This window comes from Gekko japonicus, unplaced genomic scaffold (genome assembly GCF_001447785.1).
Source record: "Gekko japonicus isolate JY-2015 unplaced genomic scaffold, Gekko_japonicus_V1.1 scaffold713, whole genome shotgun sequence".
Classification (NCBI taxonomy): domain Eukaryota; kingdom Metazoa; phylum Chordata; class Lepidosauria; order Squamata; family Gekkonidae; genus Gekko; species Gekko japonicus.
Window position 1 is genome coordinate 704,769 of NW_015172026.1, and position 22,872 is coordinate 727,640.

The following is a 22,872-nucleotide window of genomic DNA, read 5'->3' on the forward strand; positions in this document are numbered from 1 at the left end:
TTTTTCAGTGTCCAAAGGAGCCTCTTAAGATTCTGTTCGGAACGGTTTGATTTGTGTGCTGAGATTTTTTTGTGCAGATCAGTGGGCTAAGTGAAGCTCTACAGCATGTTTGAGATCGCTGGGAGTTTCTATCAGTGATTCAGTAATAGGGAACCAGTGCAGCATAGTGGTTAGGAGACTGGGGTGTGTTTTGGGAGTTCCCCAATTCAACTCATGCCTCTTTCGCAAGCTAATTTGGTGGCCTTGGGCAAGCCTCTCAGATCTCCGCTTGCAGAACAGGGACAAGACTATCGGCCTACTTTGGAAGACTGTCGGAAGGGTTACAGCAAGATAATGGTTGGGAAATGAACGGTGCTATAGAAATGCTTAAAGTCAGTTCTCCTCCCCTGATACAAACGTGGCATGATAAAATTTGGGATCTATTTATTTTAGAGAAGCTGACACAGGTCACTCAAGCTACATCAGTAGATACAACAAAGGCTTATGAGCGATTTGTTGCAGTGTGGTTTTCTGTGCTTCAATATATGTCAGAGAAGGACATAATTCCATCTAAGGCTGCCTATATCCCCTGGATACGTTTTTAATTTTATCTCTGTTCAAGCTCGTAGAACACGTTACATTAGCTCGATCACCATTTGTGAAGTTGGCTTTAGCTTCACAGGCTAAAGGATAGCGATGTCTTTAAGTTTTTCTTTGGTTAACCACTTACTGTACTGGTTAGTTCTCTTGTCATGTTTGATTATGTTATGTTGTTTTACTCTTCTTAATAAAAATTAAAAAAGAAAAAAGGGAAAAAAAAGAAATGCTTAACAGCCTGGATAGCCCAGATTAGACCTCCCTTGTCAGAGCCTCGAACCTAAGTAGGAATGGCCATGGTCAGTACTTGGGAGGGAGACCACCAAGGAAGATGAGGGTTGCTACACTGAGGAAGAAATGGCAAACGACCTCTGTTCCTCTCTTTACTTGCGAACCCTATGACAGGTTGCTGTAAGCCATTTGTGACTTGATGGCACTTTATTATTATTATATGGAAATGCTGTCAGATCCCCCCAGTTAAGACACTCTCCACAACATTTTTGGCAGTGATGCTTTATTAGAGATATGCTTACTACAGGAACTGGTTCATTGTCAGGACTAAAGAAAGTGCGTGAAATCCAGAGGTTATAGGTAAGATTCAATGTACCCGCACACCCCATGCATAGGTCAGCAATCGGCCCTTAGCGTTACTATGACAACCCTGACAAATATGTGGTGTCTTATCTATTCTAGCCTAGAAAAAGAGTCTCCAGGGCCAAATCCCATGAGAACAGGCCAAGGGGTGCAACTTGAGAAATGGCACAAGTGGTTAAGGCGCTGAACTGCAGGCTGTGGAAGGTCGGTAGTTCAGCAGTTCGAGACCCGGGTGCCGCATGATGGAGTGAGCTCCCATCTCTAGTTCCAGCTCCTGCCAACCTAGCAGTTTGAAAGCAAGAAATTGCAAGTAGATAAATAGGTACCACTTTGGTGGGAAGGTAACAGCATTCCGTGCACCTTGGTGTTTAGTCATGCCGGCCACATGACTACGGAAACGTCTTCAGACAGCGCTGGCTCTTCGGCTTTGAAACGGAGATGAGCACCACAACCTTAGAGTTGGATTTGACTGGCTTTCGAGCAAGGGAACCTTTACCTTTACTTACTACAGGCAACAACTCAACCCATACACTCCCCCCCTCAGGAATTCCCTCCCCCCTAAAGCATGGCAAGGTGAACAGTGAAGCAGAACGAAGCCGAAGCTGAAACCTTGACAAATGCTTGAGAACATGCTGTAGAAATGTCAAGGCAGGCCTTGACAAATTTTCTTCGGCTCTGGAAACCGGCCCCCCCAATTAGCCAGATTTGTTTTTCTCTGGGAGGGAGTGGGTTGCTGAAGAATGAGGCCGGTCCTTTAGGGGCCCAACTTGGACCTGGGCCTTTGGCTTGGAGTGCAGTTGTGCCCCAAATTAGACCAGTGGCTCTGAGCACCTTAGACAAATGGTGGCATAAAAATGGACTGGGGGCTATAAGTCTGACAGCTGCCCGAATAGCTGAATGTGATAGCATGTACATCTGCTGTGCCAAACGCTACACTATCAAGGCCAGGAGGCTTGGGTCGGCAGCAATGTTCCCTCTAAGCTGTGGAGCCTTGTGAGCAAAAATTCTACTTTCTGAGCTCCTGGCATTAAGATTGTGAGCAAGCGATTTGGCTACTGCATAAGTTAGTTTGCTCTGCAGCCATCCTTCCTGAGCTAAGACAAAAATGGGTGAGCCGGAGGCTAAAGAACTGTGAGCTAGCTCACACTAACTCAGCTTAGAGGGAACACTGGTCGGCAGTTATATGAAGGCCAGATGGGACATTATCGGCTCTTCAGGTTGTCCGTTCTCGCTGGGCTTAAAAGCCACAGGACGAAGCAGCTATGCCTCAGTCAACAGTTTGGCGGGCTTGCAAACGTCCTCAGTGGTGTGAGGAGTGAAGGGCTGTGGCTCAGTGGCAAGCATCTGCTTGGCATGCAGAAGGTCCCTGGTTCAATCTCCAATATCCCCAGTTAAAAAGATCGGGTTGTAGGTGATGTGAAAGACCTCTGCCTGAGACCCTGGAGAGCCACTGCCAGTCTGTGTAGACACTACTGACCCTGAGGCACCAAGGGTCTGATTCAGTAGAAGGCAGTTTCATGTGGTATTTAGGTGCAATGCCAGAGGCCCTGATTTGAGTCCCCCTCAGCACTCAACACAAAGTGAAGGAACCACCATGACTTCTCTTCAGATTCTGTCTTAAGTCTCCTCAAGGCTGCAGAGCTTTTATGCTCGCCAGGTTCAACAGTCTGCCTTCGGCAATCCTTTGTGACAGATTTTTGAGAACTCATCAGGAGAGATATTGTCTGTGAAAGGGCCAGGGTTCCTGAATTTTCACCTCATGTCTTGCAGCTTTTATACTGAGCTGAGGAATCCCATAATTAGGGCCCTCCTACATAAATATCAGAGCTACCCAGATGAGAGGCTGGTCTTCGACCTTTTATCTGACTGGAATCCTTATATCGCCCATCAAGTTGCTAGGTTATCTTCTAGCCGTTATGAGGATCCGTGGGTTGGTTGTGAATGATCTTCATTCTATTTAAGAACATAAGAACATAAGAGATGCCAATGTTGGATCAGGCCAAAGGCCCATCTAGTCCAACACTCTGTCACACAGTGGCCAAAAATACCAGATGCCATCAGGAGGTCCACCAGTGGGGCCAGGACATTAGAAGCCCTCCCACTGTTGACCCCCCCCCCAGCACCAAGATGACAGAGCATCACTTGCCCCAGAGTCCCTATCTATACCTTGTGGCTATTAGCCACTGATGGACCTCTGCTCCATATGCTTATCTAATTCCCCTTTGAAGCCGTCCATGCTTGTAGCCGCCCCCACTTCCTGTGGCAGTGAATTCCAAGTGTTAATCACTCTTTGGGTGAAGAAGTACTTCCTTTTATCCGTTCTAACCCGACCGCTCAGCAATTTCATGGAGTGCCCACGAGTTCTTGTATTGTGAGAAAGGGAGAAAAGTACCTCTTTCTCTACCTGCTCTTTCCCATGCATAATCTTATAAACCTCAATCATGTCACCCCTCAGTCGTCGTTTCTCCAAGCTAAAGAGCCCTAAGCGCCTTAACCTTTCCTCATAGGGAAAGTGTTCCAACCCTTTTATCATTCGAGTTGCCCTTTTCTGCACTTTTTCCAAGGCTATAATATTCTTTTTAAGGTGCGTTGACCAGAATTGCACACAGTATTCCAAATGAGGTCGCACCATTGATTTATATAGGGGCATTATGATATTGGCTGATCTGTTTTCAATACCTTTCCTAATAATCCCCAGCATAGCATTGGCCTTCTTTATTGCAGTCACATACTGTCTCGACATTTTCAGTGAGTTATCTACTACAACTCCAAGATCTCTCTCTTGATCAGTCTCTGCCAGTTCAGACCCCATCAACGTGTATTTATATTTAGGATTTTTGGCTCCAATGTGCATCACCTTGCACTTGGCCACATTGAACCCCATTTGCCATGTTGATGCCCACTTGCCCATCTTTGACAGATCCCTTTGGAGTGCCTCACAATCCTCACTGGTTTTCACCACCCTGAACAACTTCGTAAACTTTGTTTATGATCATTTATTAGTTTGCTTTCTGAAGTGTATATTTGTGTTAACTGGCTCTGTGGAATTTTAGATTGTTTAGTGTCTGTGCCAAATGCCTAATAAAGGTTCTGGACCAGACCGGACTTCTCTTCAGATACAAAGTCTGATTTCATCCCAAGATGAACAACTGCCTCATTCGCAGCCCCGGGTCACACTGAATGCCATCCTTAAAAAAGCAACTGCCAAAAGTTGCAGTTTTGTTTAACTTTTGGCACTCACTTGAATAAGGGCATGTTGAGCCGGTGAAGGAAAATGCCACAGAGAGCAAAAATGAAATATTCGGTGCACTTCATTACACCACTGCTGTAAACATGACCGGCCTACTGCTCTCGTGAACAAATGTCATTTGCAACCAACAAAAGGCTGACCCATGAAGGACAGAAGAGGTTTGTATTAGACAACAAAATAACCCTGTTTTGAATCAGAATCAGCCTCATCCCTAACCTGGGAATGGCACTTCAGGTGGGAATGGTGGAGAAGGAAAATACTGAACTGTTTGTGTATTTCATTTGTACTCTACCGTTCTCCTCAGAGCGGGGAATCAAATCAGCTTACAGCGTTCGCCTGTCCTCCATTTTACCCTCACAACAACAGTGTGAAATAGGTTAGGCTGAGAGAGTGTGACTGGTCCAAGGTCCACCGACGACCTTCCATGGCACCAGTGGGGATTCAAACCCTGGTCTCCCAGATGATAGTCTGACACTCTTAACCACTACTTGTGAACTAGACTCTTAGTATGGCCCTAGGCTCTGCAGAGGCAACATGGAGCCCCCGCCACCACAGCTAAGCTAAGTGATGAAGGATTTGAGTTTTTTAAAAAATGTTTCCTGGTTTGACTGCTTCTCCTCTGTCCCTGATTGCTTTTGGTTCCACCTCGACCCTAGTTGGGCAGAGGGACTTGGCTAGCTTCAGGAAGCTCTGCCCCACCCCTAACAATCAGGAACTGTAGTGAGCAGTGTTCCCTCTAAGCTGAGTTAGTGTGAGCTAGCTCACAGTTTTTTAGCCTCCGGCTCACAAATTTTTGCCTTCGCTCAGGAAGGAGGGCTCCAGAGCAAACAGAGCAAACTCCTTAAGGGAGTTATGGGATGGTTATGAATGGTTGTGTGAGTGTATATGAGTATGGTTGTAGATCACCGAATGATTGCATCTTAATTTCGTTGTACTATGTACAATGACAATAAAGTATATTATTATTATTATATTATTATTATTAATTTATGCAGTAGCCAAATCGCTCGCTCACAGCTTTGATGCCAGTAGCTCACAGAGTAGAGTTTTTGCTCACAAAACTCCACAGCTTAGAGGGAACATTGGTAGTGAGATGTTTTATTCCTGCATCCGAACAGAGAAACTGGACTCATTAGCTTTCTAAGAATTAATCTTTTAAAACAAGTAGCTCCAGATATCACCAGGATCTGCCTGATATTACAAATGAATGAATTGTGAGTTTGGTTCTTTGAATACCAGCAAACCAGACAGAAAACCTCCAAAGAGTTTTATCTTTTACTGAAAAAAGAAACAGTTGTCTTTATTAGACAAGACATTAGAAAAGATAAGCATGTGAAAATTAACCCTGTAGCTACTGCAAAAACAAGGGCTAAAATCATCAAAGCTCTTACTGTTTCTTCAACCGTATTAGAGTATGTAAATTCAAATAGAGACTGCAAGTAAGAAATTTGAAGGAGATTGATGCTGGGAATCATAGAATCATAGAATGTTAGAGTTGGAAGGTACCTTGCAGGTCATCTAGTCCAGCCCCCTGCACTCTGCAGGAGCGTAGCCGAAAAGGCAGACATGAAGGAGCTAGAAAAGATTCTTAAGTGTAAAGATGTGTCCCTGGTGACCAAGATCGAGTTAATTCATGCCATAGTATTCCCCATTACTACATATGGCTGTGAAAGTTGGACGAGGAAAAAAGTTGATTCCTTTGAAATGTGGTGTTAGAGGAGAGTTTTACGGATACTGTGGACTGCCAAATAAGTGAGTTCTAGATGAAATCAAACCTGAACTCTCTCTAGGAGCTAAAATGACCAAACTGAAGCATTCGTTGGTCACATTATGAAAAGACAAAAGTCACTGGAAAAGACAACAATGCTAGGAAAAGTTGAAGGCAGCAGGAAAAGTGGAAGATCCAACATGAGATGGATTGACTCAATCGAGGACGCAATCAGTTTGCAAGACCTGAGCAAGGCTGTTAACGATAGGATGTTTTGGAGGTCATTTATTCATAAGGCCACTATAGTGTATTCAACTGCATGTATGTAAACTCACACATTCATACACCATGTAAAGCTTCGTCCTGGGCAAGGATCCTAATCCCTCCAATCCCATTGAGTAGCCCAGGAAGAACCATCCAATCACCTACCATCCAGTTCCATGAGAGGGAACGCTTGTGATTGGACTTTATTGTTACAACCTGATTGGTTGTTATTGTATAATAGGGCGTGGCTATATTGGCGGGGGGGGGTTAAAAGAAGAACAGCTTCGATGCTAAAGCTGTTCTGGCTGTTCATGTTGATCTGTTTGGAGTTGAGTTACGAGTTGCTGAATAAAGCTGATCTTTTGCTGAATCACTCTCTGACTCCTTTGTTAAGTAGCCGACTTAACAGCCACCATAAATCAAAAGTGACTTGACACACACACACACACACACACACACACACACACACACACACACACACAACTAGCTTTTAGGTTATTGTCTTAAGCTGCTTTTTTGAATTCTTCTATAAACCCAATTTACACACACAGACACACACAGAAATCTCACCAAATCTCTTCTGAGAGTTCCATCCAGAGAAATCTGATTTGCTTATCAAATCGACTCATTTTTGTAGAACAATAGGAGTCTAACCTTACTGCTACAGAGCTTTTGAAAGCTAACAGAGTTCCTTGAGATTCAAGCTGAAAGAAGCAAAGATGGCTGGCTAGCGTCAGTCCAAGAGCCATGGGGTGGGTGTCATGACGACATTTCTAGGTGCCATGGCAACCTGGTGGCTGGGATCTGTGGAGCCTTGTGCTAAGTGTTATTCTCATTGGATTAAATTAATATTTGGATTTCTGTATACGAGGTGGCTGATTCTCATAATATTTATTTACATATAACTTCTCAGCGTTTTGATGTTCTTTGAAAGTATGTTCGTTCATCTGTTAAGAGCTGAAAGGTTTGATTGAATTTGCCTGTATCCTTGGGTCAAACCCTCTCCGCGGTTAAGAGACAGAATTCCCTGTTTTTCTGTAGAAAGAAGGAGGCAGTTCCCATTGGCTGGGAGAAAAGGATGAGCCCCTGACAGGTTTCTCCTGGCGTGGCGGCTCCGACCCCGAAACCACTGGCATCCAGATCTGGAGTGAGGTGTTCATTGTGGAAAAACCAAGTGGGAAGAAGGTAAAAGCAGTGTGGTGGTGGTCGTGAGAATTAGCGACTCTTGAAATACCCTTTCATCTAGTGATGTTTTTAGTTACTCTAGAGAAAGCCCACAGGCTTTCCCCCCTCCTCCTGCCATTCGCAGGCCATATTTATTTGATTTCTTCCCATCCTTTTGATCCAGAAGGTGGCTTATGCAGAATAAAAAGACACAGTTAATTGGGGGCCGTTTCCTCTGAGGCAACAACCAACCAACCCCTCCATCCTGCTCTCTTGGACACAGGCTGTGGCTCAGTGGTAGATCATCTGCTTGGCATGCAGAAGGCCTCAGGTTCAATCCCCAGCATCTCCAACAAAAAGGACCAGGCAGTAGGTGACGTGAAGGGCCTCAGCCTGAGACCCTGGAGAGTCGCTGCCAGACTGAGTAGACAATACTGACCTTGATGGATGGAAAGTCTTATTCAGTATAAGGCAGCAGTCTTAATTGAAATTCTGGCTTCTCTGTTGGCAAAGATGGCTATTGCCACTTGTGATACTGAGGGACATATCGGGGGAGGGGGCTCTTTTTGGTCTCTTCTTACCCTTTGACCCTCTGCTGTCAGGTGGCAGTTGTGCTGATGGACACCCAAGGAGCATTCGACAGCCAGTCGACCGTCAAGGACTGTGCCACCATCTTTGCCCTCAGCACGATGACCAGTTCTGTTCAGGTGAGCCTCCCTAGCCTTCTTTTGTAAACAAACCAGTTCTTTCATCCAAGGCCTGTGATCCACTTGGGGGTCAAGTCAGAGCTGATTTGTCCGCCTCATCAGTTCAAGGGAGAGGCAACTGCAGTGTTGTGACAACTAAAATGGGACCGTTACCCAGAAGGCCATGTGTGGTGTAGGCAAAGGAGGCATTGGGGTGCAGGAAGTGTGTCAGACCAGATTGAACCAGGGAATACTTTTTGAAAACCATTTATCCCTTGCCTTCTAGGCATCTCACTGTTCAAGGTACACAATACCAGATAAAATCAACATAAATTAAAGTAAATTAGATCACACAGACAGGATAATAATGAAAGCAGCTGCAAAATAAGCAGGCTGTGACAGACAGATGCTGATGTGTTAAAGCAGTCTGAGAACCTTGACTGACGGGGTTCAAACTGAATTATCTTATTACCTTGAGGTAGTGGCAGTTGAGAGTGGCAAGGAAGGAAGGAGGGAGGAGTAGAGAGAGGGAGAAGAGTGAAAGATTTAGGAAGATCCTGAAGCAAGGAAATAGCTCAGAGGAAAGGGGGGGGCGTGATCCCTATCAAGTGTTAAAAAAATTGGAACCTGTGAATACATTCCTGCCTCCACAGACTTTAGTAATTTTGTGACTGATAAGCGTGTGCCTGTTTAATCTAAGGCGTGTTAGCCAAGTGATCTCTATCAATACTTATAAACACCTGTCTGTAGAACAAAACAGCTACTTTTTTTGTGACCTACTGTCCGACTGTCAGGGAGACAGTATACAATATACAGCTATATGAAGTCTCTCTCATTCCTGTTGCCTTTTCACCTGCCAGGTTTAAAACTGAAATCTCCCTGACAGTCTGACTTGACCCCCTGTAAGAGTGAAAGAAAACAGTTTATGTGTTTACGTGCATTCATATTAGCCTCTCATGTGCTTATTCTTACCTGTACCAAAGAGGGGTTTTCCGGTTCCTCAGTATCTTGGGTCAGAATATATATGTTTAAATATTTGGGGGGGAGGGGGAGACAGAGAAATAAAGAAGAAAAAGGAACTGCTCAGTTAAGGAAACAAAAAGAAGCGGGGAACTGTCTGTTTGGTCCTAGAGAGCCCTACTCCTGCTCCCAGGTGCTGAAACCGAAGCCTCCTGGGCCAACCAGGAGCCTCAAGGGTTCTGGACCTTTCACCAGAGACTTTCAGTTTCCCAGGTTCTCCTCTGAGGCTATCTGCATGCACCCAGTAAGTAACTCCAGACACTAGAAGGTAGAAAAATATTCCAGTTTTAGTAAACTGCTCAAATTACAAAGAGTGTATGCTGGGCAGGAGCCACTCTTAAGGCACAAGCAATGGCAAATCCAAGAAAGAATAATGCTGAACTACATCTGGCTAAAAGCTATCTTACTATACATTAAAAGCTTGCTGGCTAGCTTATCAGATGCAGGTTCTTGCTTGCAGGCTTGATAGAGGAAGTCTGTCCCGTGCCAGACAGTCCACGTCGTGGAGGGATAGAAGACATAGCTTCTTCTCACGTATTGATAGAATAGCCAGCCTCCCACTCTCCAAGCAATGCATGTTTTCAGACATCCTTGTCTTGGCCCATGAAACCATTAGCCAATCAGGACACACTTAGCTAATGGGCACTGGTAGGTTGAAACAACTTAGGGAGACTCCCAAGGACAGTTCTGTTAAAGGTCAACAGCCACAGGTGAATGTAGTTGAAACAAGCACCTTGCTTTTAGCAGGCTGGGCCAGGGGACTGCCAGAACTTACAGCCTAAGGAAAGTAATCCAGACAACATAAAGGCTTAATGGCAGCTATTCCTTACACTGTCGTACAGGCAATGGATGATAGAACGTAGTGGTCCTCATCAAAAACTTGGGGGGTATCTAATGGAGTCTGGAATTTTATGTCTTGATTCTTTGAATGAGTACTGAATTATGCCAGTTCTGAGCATAGTATTGCTATATGTGTTTTAAAGGAACAACTGTTTCAGGGGGTAGCTGGGTTGGTCTGCAATAGAACAGCTATATTCAAGTCTAGTAGCACCTTAGAGACAAACGAATTTTGTGGTATTAGCTTTCGAGAGCCAAAGTTCCCTTCGTCGGGTACAAGCAGGAAAGAACTCTGTCTCTTTGCAGCATGGCTGAGTTCTCTTGCAGCCAAATGTCTTGTGGATCCTGAAAGACAGATTGTGGCATCTCCTTTCATGGCCCAAGGCTCACTTTTGTCAGTGCCACGATAAATCTGTTACATTTTGGAGGTGCCACAGGTCTTGCGGTGGATGTTTTTGCTGCAAAGTAGTCACACGGCTATCCCTCCGGCATGCGCCACCATGGCTGATCGGTGTGTTTTGTCACTTCCCTCCCTGTTTTTAGATCTATAACTTGTCCCAGAACATCCAGGAAGATGATCTACAGCAGCTGCAGGTAGGCCGTAAGGTTTACGGATGAAACGTTTGCCGAGTGGCGTGTGAGGTGCTCTACAGAAATGGGCACTGTTCCAGCGCTTATGAGGCTGTGTATATTCTGTGATTCTGCCAGAGAACAAAACAGCAAAGAATGTGGTACAGCAGAGAATCTCAGCTTTAAAAACCATCCCACTTCTAGTCTTTATGCCTGAGAGAAATCTCAAAAGCCCAGTGAATTTCTGAATAAGGCTTCCAGTGGGCAAGCAGGCAGGGTTTCAGCACCCAAAAATGGGTTTGAGCTCAACAGCAGAGCACTCGCTTTACGGGCAAAAGGTCCCAGGTTTAATCCTTGGCATTTCCAGTTAAAGGGTCTCGGATAACAGGTGCTGGGAAGTTCTTTCTAGATCTTTCCACACCCCAAACTTTGGAGAGTGCCTGCTAGGTAGACCGGACAGCACTAACTTGGACAAGTCAGTGGTCTCACTTCATCGAAGTCAAAACAAATCAGACTTTATTAGGTGTTTGGACTTCATCTCAGTGAGTCTCATAGGTTGCTGGGTGTGGCCGTGGCTCAGTAGTAAAGGGCATAGTTTGAATGCAGAAGGTCGGGGGAGGAGCTGTGGTTCAGTGGTAGAGCAGCTGCTTGGCATTCAGAAGATCCTGGGTTCGATCCCCAGCCTCTCCAGTTAAGGATCAGGTAGTAGTAGATGTGAAAGGCCTCTGCCCTGAGACCCTGGAGAGCTGCTGTCAGACTGAGTAGACAATACTGACTTTGATGGACCAAAGGTCTGATTCAGTCAGTTTATGGCAGCCTCATGGGTCCAGTTTGGTGTCGTGGTTAAGTGCATGGACTCTAATATAGGAGAACCGGGTTTGATTCCCCACTCCTCCACTCGCAGCTGCTGGATGACCTTGGGCAAGCCATAGTTCTGTCAGAGCTGTTCATTCAAGGGCAGTTCTCTGGAGAGCTCTCTCAGCCCCACCTACCTCACCGGGAGAGGGGAAGGGAAAGGAGATTGCAAGCCACTCTGAGACTCCTTTGGGTAGTGAAGGGTGGGGTATAAATCCAATCTCTTCTTCATATGTCCCAGGTTCATTCCCTGGTGCCCTCAGTTACCAGGTGGTGGAAAATAGTACCCCAAAGTTCTGTTGCAAGTTGAACTGGGTTGCTGTGGATAGATGGGCCAGTTGTTTGAATAAAACCCCTGCGTATGTTCAAATGCTGCAAGATGTTCTCCCCGCCTCTGTCCATTTTACCCTTTCTGGCCGTCACGAAGGAGCGGCTTGAAATGTACATGGCTGACATTGTCCCGCCTTAATTACAAAACAGGCTTGCAAAATGTCTTTTGTTTCCCTTTCTAGCTCTTTACGGAGTATGGCCGACTGGCCATGGATGAGATCTTCCTCAAACCATTCCAGGTATGCGTCCAAGTGGGAAAGGCACGTGCCTGGGCCTTGCCCTATGACACCGCTTGTCACATCCCGCACTCGGACCCAGATCTTTGCAGCTGACGTACTCATTAATATGTTCACACCAAACTGGACAGAAGCGTTGATCTGGGTTGATGCCAGTTGTGTAGAAATGACCTGAGTTCTGAATTTGAACTTCCCTCTTTCTGTCTTTTTTTGTTTGTTTGCAAGGGTGGAAATGAATTGATGTGACCCAGAATATGCTTGGTCACCCTCCTCGTCTCTCTTTTCACAAGTGGCCCCGAGTTTGCAGAACTCCCTCCCAAGGGGAGGTCCCGCTCACCTGGCCTGTGTCGGCTTGGAAGCATTGGTTGGGTGCCCCTTTATTTCAGAGGGCCCATACTGATGGGTGAGACTGAATGGCTCCTTTTTCCTTCCTGCTGGCTGATTTAAAAATATCACTGGTAGTTTTATACTGGGGTCCCCAACCTTTTTTGAGACTCGGGTACCTTTGGAACTCTGACACAAAGCAGTGGGCACAGCTACGAAATGGCTGCTGCAGGAGGTGGGCACAGTACAAAATGGCTGCCGCAGCTTACCTGCAGTCTCACAGGGGAAGATGATTGTGCTGTGGTGGCAGCTGCCGCCAAAGCAGCCTCTTTAAAAATCTGCACAGCCGATCAGATCTTAAGAGTCCAGTCGGAAGCCTTGCTGGGCAAGAGCCCTACCCACTTTCTAAAAACACTTTGCGGGCTCCAGGAAGACTGTTGGCGGGTGTCGTGGTGCCCATGGGCACAACGTTGGGGACCCCTGGTTTGTTTGTATTTTTTAATATGTGTGTGTGTGTGTGTGCTCGCGCACCTGGACGTCATGGTGACCTCTGGTGACTGACCCCTACTGGGGGCCTGGACGATATGCAGAGAGGTGGCTGAATAAAGCCTGCCCCCGCCTCCCACCTTTGGTACTTCAAGGAGGTCTCCCATCCAAGTACTTGGCAGAGCCGACCCTGCTTAGCTTCCGAGATCTGACGAGATCAGGCTTTCCTGGGCTATCCAGATCAGGTTTTATGCCATTGGATTTGAGACTTGTATTTGTAAACTACTTTGTGGCTGTGTATCCATATCTGTAGAAGCAGACAGCAGTGGCTGAGGCCCCCTAGGAATGGTCCTTCCTCGACACTGTCTGTGGGTTCCTGCTTCACACTCTTCTAGTGGGTGGAGGGCTCTGAGTCCTTCCCTGCCATTGTCTTTGTGTGTTGCTTAATGCTTTCCGTCTTCCACACAGACCCTGATGTTCCTGGTCCGAGACTGGAGTTTCCCATACGAGTATTCTTACGGCCTGGACGGCGGCAGGCGGTTTCTGGAAAAGCGGCTGGAGGTAAAAGCCAGGGGGAAGCCCAGCTAGGGAGGCCTGTTGAGGCACTGTTTCGAAACTCACAAGCAGCATTTAGTGAGAAATGGCATATTGGTTGGAATTTGAGGTTTTCTCTAGAGCTGTTGCCCAATTAATAAAATCTTGGTCAGTTAATCTGCATAACTTGCATATTTTAAAAATGGCATACCTAAAAGGAAAAAGGGTGCTCTGTTTTTAGATGGTATACGCACACATTCTGCCTCTTTATCTTAGAAGAGGCATTCCTTCATGTGATGAAGGGAGTGGAGAATATCTCTGCTAAGTGCAGATTCCTTTGTGTGTTAGAAGAGGGAATGCCTCTCTTAAGGCAGCACTTACCAGCCAAAGCTTTTCTGTCCATGGATCTATGCTGCAGTAACTCTGGGACTAAGAAGTGTCTGAAGAAGTATAGGTGCATACGAAAGTCTTAAAGGTGCCACTGGACTCAAACTTTGTTCTGGGACTAATTGTAACAGGCTTTGTAAGGGGTTGCCCTAGAAGCCAACCTGGATGCTGCAGTTTGTTCAAAACATGGCAAGCTGGTCTCTAGCCTGGGTCAACCATTTAGTCCATAGAAATTGTCAGATTGCCCATTTGTTTCTGAGTTCAGTTCAAAGTGCTGATTTGTACCTTATGAGTCTTAGGAAACTGTATTCTGTGGCTGTGCAGGGTTGCAGTCTGCCCTCCTGCACAGCATGTAATATAGGCCTTGGCAAGGGTTTTTTGGCTTTAGGAACCAGACTTATTTTTCATCCTTCAGGGTTTTATGACCATTCTTATTGTTACTGCAAAACCTCATTCTGAACTCTTTGCAGTTGCTTGTCATTCCCCCCCCCCCCAGGCTATAGCAAAAGCATTCACTCGATCAATATTTACAGTCCATGACCAGTGACTGATTGGTCTCCCTGTACCCCCAGGTGAAATCTCACCAGCACGAGGAGATCCAGAACGTTCGGAAGCACATCCACTCTTGCTTCACCAACGTCAACTGCTTCCTCTTGCCCCACCCTGGCCTCAAGGTGGCCACCAGCCCAAACTTTGACGGCCGTCTGAAAGGTAAGGGCTTGGTCTGTGTTCTCAAACTGCCCTCACCCCGAGGACTGACATAGGCAATCCTGGGGTACAGAGACGCAAGGCTCTCTCTAGGCAGCACCACAAACTGGGGTTTTACGCAAACTGTCAGTGAGAAGTCAAGCTGTGGTTGGAGACTTCAGATGCCCAGCAGGCAAAAGGTGGCACACAAGAACTGCTTTCCTGCTTTCTCTTTGCCTCTTCTCAGCGTTCCCATCTGTAGGCAGGTGGAATGACTGCTGTCTCCGTGGCTTGTCAGTACAGAGATGGTGCCTAACCCAAGTTTGCACAAAACCGGGGCTTGAAAGGATCTGTTCTGATGGTAGCGCTTTCCCCTGGCGCAAGGAACTTTCTCCTGATGCAGCCCAAACTTAGTATTTTACATAATTTATGTTATTTTTTGCTGGCAGTGAAGGATGAGGAATTATGCCGCACGCTGAGCCTTCTGAAAGTTTTATTATGCTACCCCCTCTTACTTTGTGATTTCACCCAGCATAACCGCACACTTTCAAATATACTCTGCAGTCTTAAGGACTAGAAACGTGAAAATGAGTAGTATCAGATCTACTTGAAAATGGGTTTTTTAGTTTAGTTTTGTACTTAATATCACATTCTGTGAGTTAATTTCTTTCCCTCCCCCATTGTTTAAGGCAAATCACTTAAGATTCATAGAATCATAGAGTCACAGAGTTGGGAGGGGCCATACAGGCTATCTAGTCCCACCCCCTGCTCAATGCAGGCTCAGCCTAGACGCATCCCTGGCAAGTGTTCGTCCAGCCGCTGCTTCAAGACTGCCAGGGAGGGGGAGCTCACCGCCTCCAAAGGCAACTGATTCCACTGTTGCACAACTCTTATTGTTACTCTTCTTACACTTCTGCTCCGATCGTGAAGCACGCCATCTCTTGGGAAGAGCGGCTTCTTTCTCTCCTTCCTAACCCTCGGCCTCTTTGCTCTCCCTTTCCTGTAGACATTGCAGATGAATTCAAAGATCAGCTGCAGGATTTGATCCCGTTTGTGCTGGATCCCAGCCAGCTTTTGGAAAAGGAGATCAATGGTTCCAAAGTCACCTGCCGGGGCTTGCTGGAATACTTCAAGGTAAATCATGCTGTGGCGCTGGCTTATTGTTTTAAACCTAATCTAACAAAAGAGTTTGAATCCCACCCTTCCTCTGAGGACCTCAGGGTGGTGTACATCTTCCTCCATGAAGATAGTTTCAGCGGGTAACCTCGTTGGTCTAGATTTGAATCCAGTAGACCTTAAGAGACTTTTCGAGAGTCAAAGTTCCCTGCATCAGACATGAGTACAGTAGAAATGGAGATGTCCGAGTCTGACGAAGAGAACTTCCATTCTCGAAAGCGTAGACCCTGGAACTCTTGTTGGTCTCTAAGGTGCTACGGGGCTCGATGATGTGAAGGGGTTAGATTCATCACAATGTTCCTGTGAGGTAGGCTAGGCTAAGAAAGAGTGACTCACCCAGCAAACTTCCATGGCATAGTGGAGATTTGAACTTAGGTCTTCCAGATCCTAGTTTTGACTCTCTAGCCACTAACCTACTCTGGTCCTGGGGGGTGCAGAGGGGTATTTCTCCTTAACAAGACCCTTGAACATGAAGGGTGGGAGTTGCTTGGATTCTCAGCCCTCTTCTTTTCTTTCATTTGCTGACCCACTTGAATTCACTCCCTTCCAGGCTTACATCAAGATCTACCAGGGGGAAGATCTGCCTCACCCCAAGTCCATGTTGCAGGTGAGTCTTTTGGACGCTTTCACACTTTGCTAAATGATGCACTTTCTTTTTTCTTTCTTTGGTATTTTTGTATTTTATGTGCATATGTGTGTGTGTGTGTGTATGCGTGTGTGCACCTGGAAGTCATGGCGGCCTCTGGTGACTGACCCCTACTGGGGGCCTGGAGGATATTCAGAGAGGTGGCTTGATATTACCTGCCTCTGCGTCCCAGCCCTGGTATTCCTTGGAGGTCTCCCATCCAAGTACTTGCCAAAGTGGACCCTGCTTAGCTTCCAAGATCTGACGAGATCGGGCTGGCCTGGGCTATCCAGGTCAGGGTCTGGATAATGCATTTTTGATCAACTTTCAGTGCACTTTGCAACTGGATTTTACTGTGTGAAATGGCAAAATCCACTTGCAGACAATTGCTGAAGTGCATTTAATGTGGCTTGAAAGTGCATTATTCAGTGTATGTTTCGGAGAGGCGGAAGTCAGAGGCTGCCCTCCTTCTTTGTGCCAAAAGTAATTCTACTTGTCCCTCTGTTTCTTCTCATCTTTCAGCTGGGAAAGAGGAGATGTAAGAGTGATTGTGCCTGCACTGTAGTTTCTTCAGGTTTCAGATGTTTGGGTTTTTTCCCACATTTTTAGTTTCCTTGCTTGTAAGTTCCTGTTCTTTGTCCCCTTCCCGTTTTGCTCCCTCTAGTGGTTGTTTCAATATTGCGTTGGTTTATGACTGGCATAAAAACCTGCAGTTTAAATCTGTGGGGAGATACGCTGGACATAAAACTATATAATATCGAATTGACGGCTTCCGGTCGGGCGAAATGGCAATTAACGCATCCTGCAAGCGTGCGGGGTGGGCGACGGCTTCTTCTGACAGTTTGGGCTTATTTCAGCCCAACGCAGCAACCCCCAGGCAAGGGGGTCTGACAAGCAAGCAGCAGTTCCCACAAGAGGGAACAAAATATGTGTGGAACAGACCCCTCCCCAAAGGAACAGGAACTTACAAGTGAGAAAACGGAGAGTGCATAAAAGCCCTTTGTTTGACCTGGCTGGACCTCAGAGGTCCATTCTGCTAATGGTAGTATTTTACACCCACCCACCCCCAGCACAAGGAGCATTCTGCCAGCACCAGGGCCAGGCGGAAATGCTGCCATTAGCAAAAGAGAACCATTGGGTCGAACCTTATGACAATAGCGTCAGTCGTCCCTCCCCCCCTCCCGCCTCTGCCCATCCTGGTGGCAGACCAAGGCCCCTTTTCCAGTCGAATGTGCACGGTGGAATCCGAACCACAGAAAGCTGCATGGAGCATCATGCTACTCGGCCAAGAATAGCGGTGCTTCTGATTGTGTGCTAGTGGCCAGTCATCGGGGTAACACGGCACAGGCCATAGCTTGGTGGGCGTAGGGCACCTGTTTTCCATTCAGGAGGTTCCAGGATAATTCTCCAGCAGTTAAGGCACCTGGGAAAAAGACCTCTTCTTCCTAGAGTTCCAATGGGCAGCATAGACCAATGGTCTGACTAGGCAGAAGGTATGGGAAGGAGCCAGACCTAGAGCACAGGGATGCTCAAAAATGGGTGTAGCTGAGATGTCTGGGGGTTTTCCTGCCTTCTGTCTCCTCGTTGTGTGCTGTCTTCAGAGTTAAATCTCTTCCTGCTCCCGGATGGGTACTGGAACACAGCAGTGTTGAGGCAGCTGCCGACTGGGACATGGGTGGTAGGCTACTCAGCATCTGGCGGGGGGAGTGGATTTCAGCTGCCTAAAAATAGCTTTCATTTTTTTAAAAAACCCAAGTTTCTAAGCCTCACGGTTGCCAAGGTATGGTCCAAAGTGTGCGGAGACCTATACCAGCTTGGAGTAGGGTACAAAAAGCTGCAGAGTTGGGCAGAGGACCCCCAGAGATGTGTGTGGGGATAGAGGGTGGAACTGTTGGCAAACATAGACTTCTTTTGTTTTTCTGCCCTCCCAGGCCACCGCCGAAGCCAATAACTTGACTGCCGTCGCTTCGGCCAAGGACATGTATTACACCAACATGGAAAAGGTGAGAGGACAGCAGCCGAGCAGGGCTTGCCTTTTGTTTGTGTGTGTGTGCGCGCGCACGTGCATGCGTGCATCTGTGGGGATGCAGTATCTCTCCTTTCACAACCGCTGTCCATATCACGTGAGCTGGATTGCCTGTAGTAGCATTCTGGACTCAATTCAAGGTGCTAGTCTTGAGAGAGGATGCTAAGATAAGATAAGAGAAGAAGTTGGTTTTATGCGCCACCCTTCACTATCCAAAGGAGTCTCAGAGTGGCTTACAGTCGCCTTCCCTTCCTCTCCCTACAACAGACACCCTGTGAGGTAGGTGAGAGCTCTGAGAGAACGGTGACTGACCCAAGGTCACCCAGCAGGCTTCATGTGGAAGAGTGGGGACTCAAACCTGGCTCTCCGGATTAGAATCTGTTGCTCTTAACCACTACACCAAGCTAGCTCTCATTTTCCCTCAACCCTCCCCTCCCTCAAGTTCTACTAGTCTTGGATTATATTCCAAAAAAAGAAGTAAGCAACAGGTTCATGGTAAACTGTTAATGGTGTGTGTGTGTCAAAGGCAGAGTGGGGGTGATGAGTTACAGCTCCCCTCCCATTTTATCAATACTTTCTTTAAAATAATATTGCCCTTCCTTCAAGGAACTCAGGGTGGTGAATATGGTTCAACCCCACCTCCATTTTATCCTTACAACAACCCTGTGAGGTAGGTCAAGATGTGAAAGAGTGAGGATTTGAGTCTGGGTCTCCCCAGCCTGGGTCTGAAACTAGCCACTGCACTCTGCTCCGCCTCCATTCTGTTCTCTGAATGGCTGGGCTAGGAAGCCCCTCCCCATAAAAGGCCGCGGTCTTTCCCCCACCCTGTTGTCCTCTATGAATTTCTATCCAAGAGAAAGAAAAGAGGGAACTGGGCATGTGGTTGGTGAACCCGGTGATGCCCTCTCTGGAGGCTGGAACTGACCCAGGCATTATTTCGGCTCCCCTGTTGTTTGCAGTCCCAGCAGTTTCTACACCATTTTCACCCTTCTTCCAATGTCTTCGTTTTTCCTTCTCCATCCAAATACATCCTGTTAAGTTTCTTCAAAACATCCGAGATCCCCCCCTAGTTTTACAAGCTATTATTTTAGACTAGCCTAGGTACGACTTTAGTCTATTACATGGATCGTGCTTGCAGTTGCTGCCTAGTCCCCCTCATTAGCATCTGCTGTGTGTGCGTGGAGTGCTATCAAATCGCTGTCAGACTCCTGCAGCAATCAGTTCCCAACAGCTTTCATTCAAAGAAGTAAAGTTTATTGAGACACTGAGAGTATGGAGAGATCTAAACGCTTTTGTGTTAGAACTGCCTTAAAGCGCGGGAAGCAAGCTGATATACATTATTCAAGCGTGTCCCCTGATGGCTCACGTCCAATCAGAGGCCAGGTAGAAACCTGCCAAAGTAACGGGCAATAATTCTCAGGAGAAAAGTACACCAGACACTCAAGGTCAAAGGCTTCGGTTACATAGATAAAGAAAGATGGGAAACACAGCAAAAACAAAAGTTAAAATTCCAGAGTCCCTCCCTCACACCCATAGCAGCTAGACTAGCCAGAGGCCTAGCTGACAGTCGCAGCTTATGTTTTTCAAGGCAAGAGATGTTCAGAGGTAGTTTGGCATTGCCTGCCTCTGCATAGCGACCCTGGCATTCCTTGGAGGTCACCCATCCAAATACTAACCTGGGTTGACCCTGCTTAGCTGCCGAGATCAGGATAGCCTGGGCCATCCAGATCAGGGTCATCTGCTGTAGCTGAATTTTAATTCTCCAGCGCTCATGTGGAATCCTGTTTCCCTTCTCTATATCCCCCCCCCCTTTTGTAATTTAAACTGATGGGGAAATGAGGGGTGCAGGGCCCTTTGCATGCACCTTTATTCCCACTGTATTCCTTTTGGGGAGGGAGAGAGGCTGGTTTCCCAGTTGTATTGAGAGAGAGAGACAGAGACAGTTGTTCTAAATCAAGACTCAGTTTATTACATTATACATTCTTAAGTCAGAAAGCATTTTTGTAGCATTTCAATATTCAACACAGAATATTTCAAGACAACCCCAATACATAAACAGTGCATAATCAATGCTCCTTCTAAGCTGTGGAGTCCTGTGAGCAAAAGTTCTACTTTGTGAGCTCCTGGCATTAAAATTGTGAGCGAGCGACTTGGTGACTGCATAAATTACAAGCATGGACGGCTACAAGCATGGACGGCTTCAAAAGGGAATTAGATAGGCATATGGAGCAGAGGTCCATCAGTAGCTATTAGCCACAAGGTATAGATAGGGGCTCTGGGGCAAGTGATGCTCTGTCTTCTTGGTGCTTGGGGGGGGGGAGGCAACAGTGGGAGGGCTTCTAATGTCCTGGCCCCACTGGTGGACCTCCTGATGGCACCTGGTATTTCTGGCCACTGTGTGACAGAGTGTTGGACTGATCCAACATTGGTGTCTCTTCTGTTCTTATGTTCTTAAATTAGTTTGCTCTGGAGCCATCCCTTCCTGAGCTAAGACAAAAACGTGTGAGCCGGAGGCTAAGAAAACTGTGAGCTAGCTCACACTAACTCAGCTTAGAGGGAACACTGGTTATAATTCTATAAAGGGTATCTTTGGTTATTCTGCCAAGACCCATAACTGCTGGGTGGTTGATCGGAACAACAAGGAGCAAGTATAAAATCCGACATTAAGTACTCTTTTTTACCCATAGAAGCTAATCTAACCGTCAGTCAAGTCTGTGACAAGCATTTGGCATATATCTGACATACACTGCAAAGTCAGCCCTTTCTTTCTATCTCTGGGGTCAGGAAAGTCAAGGAAAGCTGGGTTAAGCCAGGATGACTCACAGAATCAAGGCAGCTAGTTTCTGGTAATCTTATCTATTTAGAATTTGATAGTGGGATCTGACTGTGTTAAGGTTATAAACACTCCTAGTAGCCAAAAGCCACATCATGTCCAGTGAAGGCCACAGACAGCACAGAGCAGCGGCCTGAAGCTTGCTGGGAGTAGAACAGAACCAAAGTTTCAACTGTATAGGCTTCTTACCATAGATATTAAAGTATTATAGGTGTACCAGAGGTTTTTCAGAGGTTTAGCAGAGGACTGAGAGACTCAATCCAGCCCTGATTCCACAACATAAACTGCACCCCAAACCCTGGAAACCTCTCCCACACATTCCCTCTCTGCACCTGCCTCTGCTGAGGAAGAGTGACCACACCCACCAAACTCTTACTGGCTTAAGCTGCCCCGCCCTCTAACGCTTCTTTGCACAGGTGAACTCTGGGAAACCTTCCACCTTGGATGCTCTACAAATCCATATAGGTCACAGGATAGTCCTCTTTCCTTGGTGCTTCTTTCGTTGCGTGGCATGGATAACCATCCCCAGTTGCTTTGTCTCCAGCAACTGGTATTCAGAGGTAGATTGCCTCGCCTCTAAATCCGGAGGTTCACTTTAGCGATTGTGGCTGGTAGCCTCGGCTGGCCTCTCCTCGCACGGACACATGAAGCCGCTCTGCTGAATCAGGCCCTCGGTCTGTCAAGGTCAGCATCGTCTGCTCAGACTGGCAGCAGCTGTCCAGGGTGTCAGTCTGAGGTCTTTCACAACGCCCACAACCTGATCTTGACTGGACATCTGGGGAATTTAACATGGGACCGTCTGCATACCAAACAGATGCTCTGCCACTGAGCCACAGCCCCTCTCCGCAGTTTGATATTAACGACCTCAGTAGCTCTCTGGTCCTTTTAACTGGAGGAGGAGGGGGAGGGGGAGGAGGAGGAGGAGGACACCTTTCCCGCCACCCGCCAGTTGTTTATAGAAAGTGGACAAGGCCAGGTGGGGTTTTGGTCAATTTGATTGGCCAGACAGGTTTTTAAGAACGTTGCTGTGGCACTGGCAACAGCTGCCCCCCGCATCATGAAGATGTGTGACTGAAGGGAAGCTGTGGCAGCCATTTTGTGGCTGCCTCCACCTCCTGTGGCAGCCATTTTGTGGCTGCACTCACCAGCACTGTGTCAGAATTCCAAAGGTGTCCGTAAGCTCAGAAAACTTGGGGAGGGGACCCGTTCTTTGGCCTTTCTCTGTGAATATGATGCACCCTGTGATATAGCCCTCCTCCCGACCTGGAGAAAGGGAAACTCAGGCCCCGTTCACACGCAGAAGTAGCTGCGGGAGAGCCACGGGTGGTGGGCGGATTATTCGGCCGCGATCACACCGGCACATCTGGCAAGTGGAGCGTACCCGCCGCCAACCCATGGCTTCCCGCGGAAAACCTGGAGTTAAAATCTACCTGCCTCGAAGTACTAGCTTTCAGTAAATGTGCGACACGGGCGGGCATCTGATCGGAGACACACTGGTAGCCCGTCGCATCCAGCAGCCTCCGCGTCGGGCGCATGCCCACAGACGCAGTCCTGTTGTTTTCCTGCTGTGTTGCCTCGCTGGTCTGATCGGCTGCTGACGGCCAGAGGATGGAGCTGCGGGGGAATGTGAGATTGCGCTACCGCGCTTCTTTTTTCTCCACAGTTAACAGCTTCCGTTCCCCTGCGGATTATCCGGCCCGTGTG

At 47.1% G+C, this 22,872-nt stretch overlaps 1 protein-coding gene across 1 annotated transcript in view; it reads left to right on the plus strand.

The window, feature by feature from the left end:
* The window catches only part of ATL3 (atlastin GTPase 3), a 46,884-nt gene that overhangs the window by 18,336 nt on the left and 5,676 nt on the right, over nucleotides 1-22,872 (plus strand). The window contains exons 3-11 of the mRNA XM_015420571.1: nucleotides 7,434-7,577; nucleotides 8,159-8,263; nucleotides 10,643-10,693; nucleotides 12,037-12,093; nucleotides 13,369-13,461; nucleotides 14,394-14,532; nucleotides 15,515-15,642; nucleotides 16,235-16,291; nucleotides 18,241-18,312. Coding sequence (XP_015276057.1) covers nucleotides 7,434-7,577; nucleotides 8,159-8,263; nucleotides 10,643-10,693; nucleotides 12,037-12,093; nucleotides 13,369-13,461; nucleotides 14,394-14,532; nucleotides 15,515-15,642; nucleotides 16,235-16,291; nucleotides 18,241-18,312 — 846 coding nt within the window. The remainder of the gene's footprint in view (nucleotides 1-7,433; nucleotides 7,578-8,158; nucleotides 8,264-10,642; nucleotides 10,694-12,036; nucleotides 12,094-13,368; nucleotides 13,462-14,393; nucleotides 14,533-15,514; nucleotides 15,643-16,234; nucleotides 16,292-18,240; nucleotides 18,313-22,872) is intronic.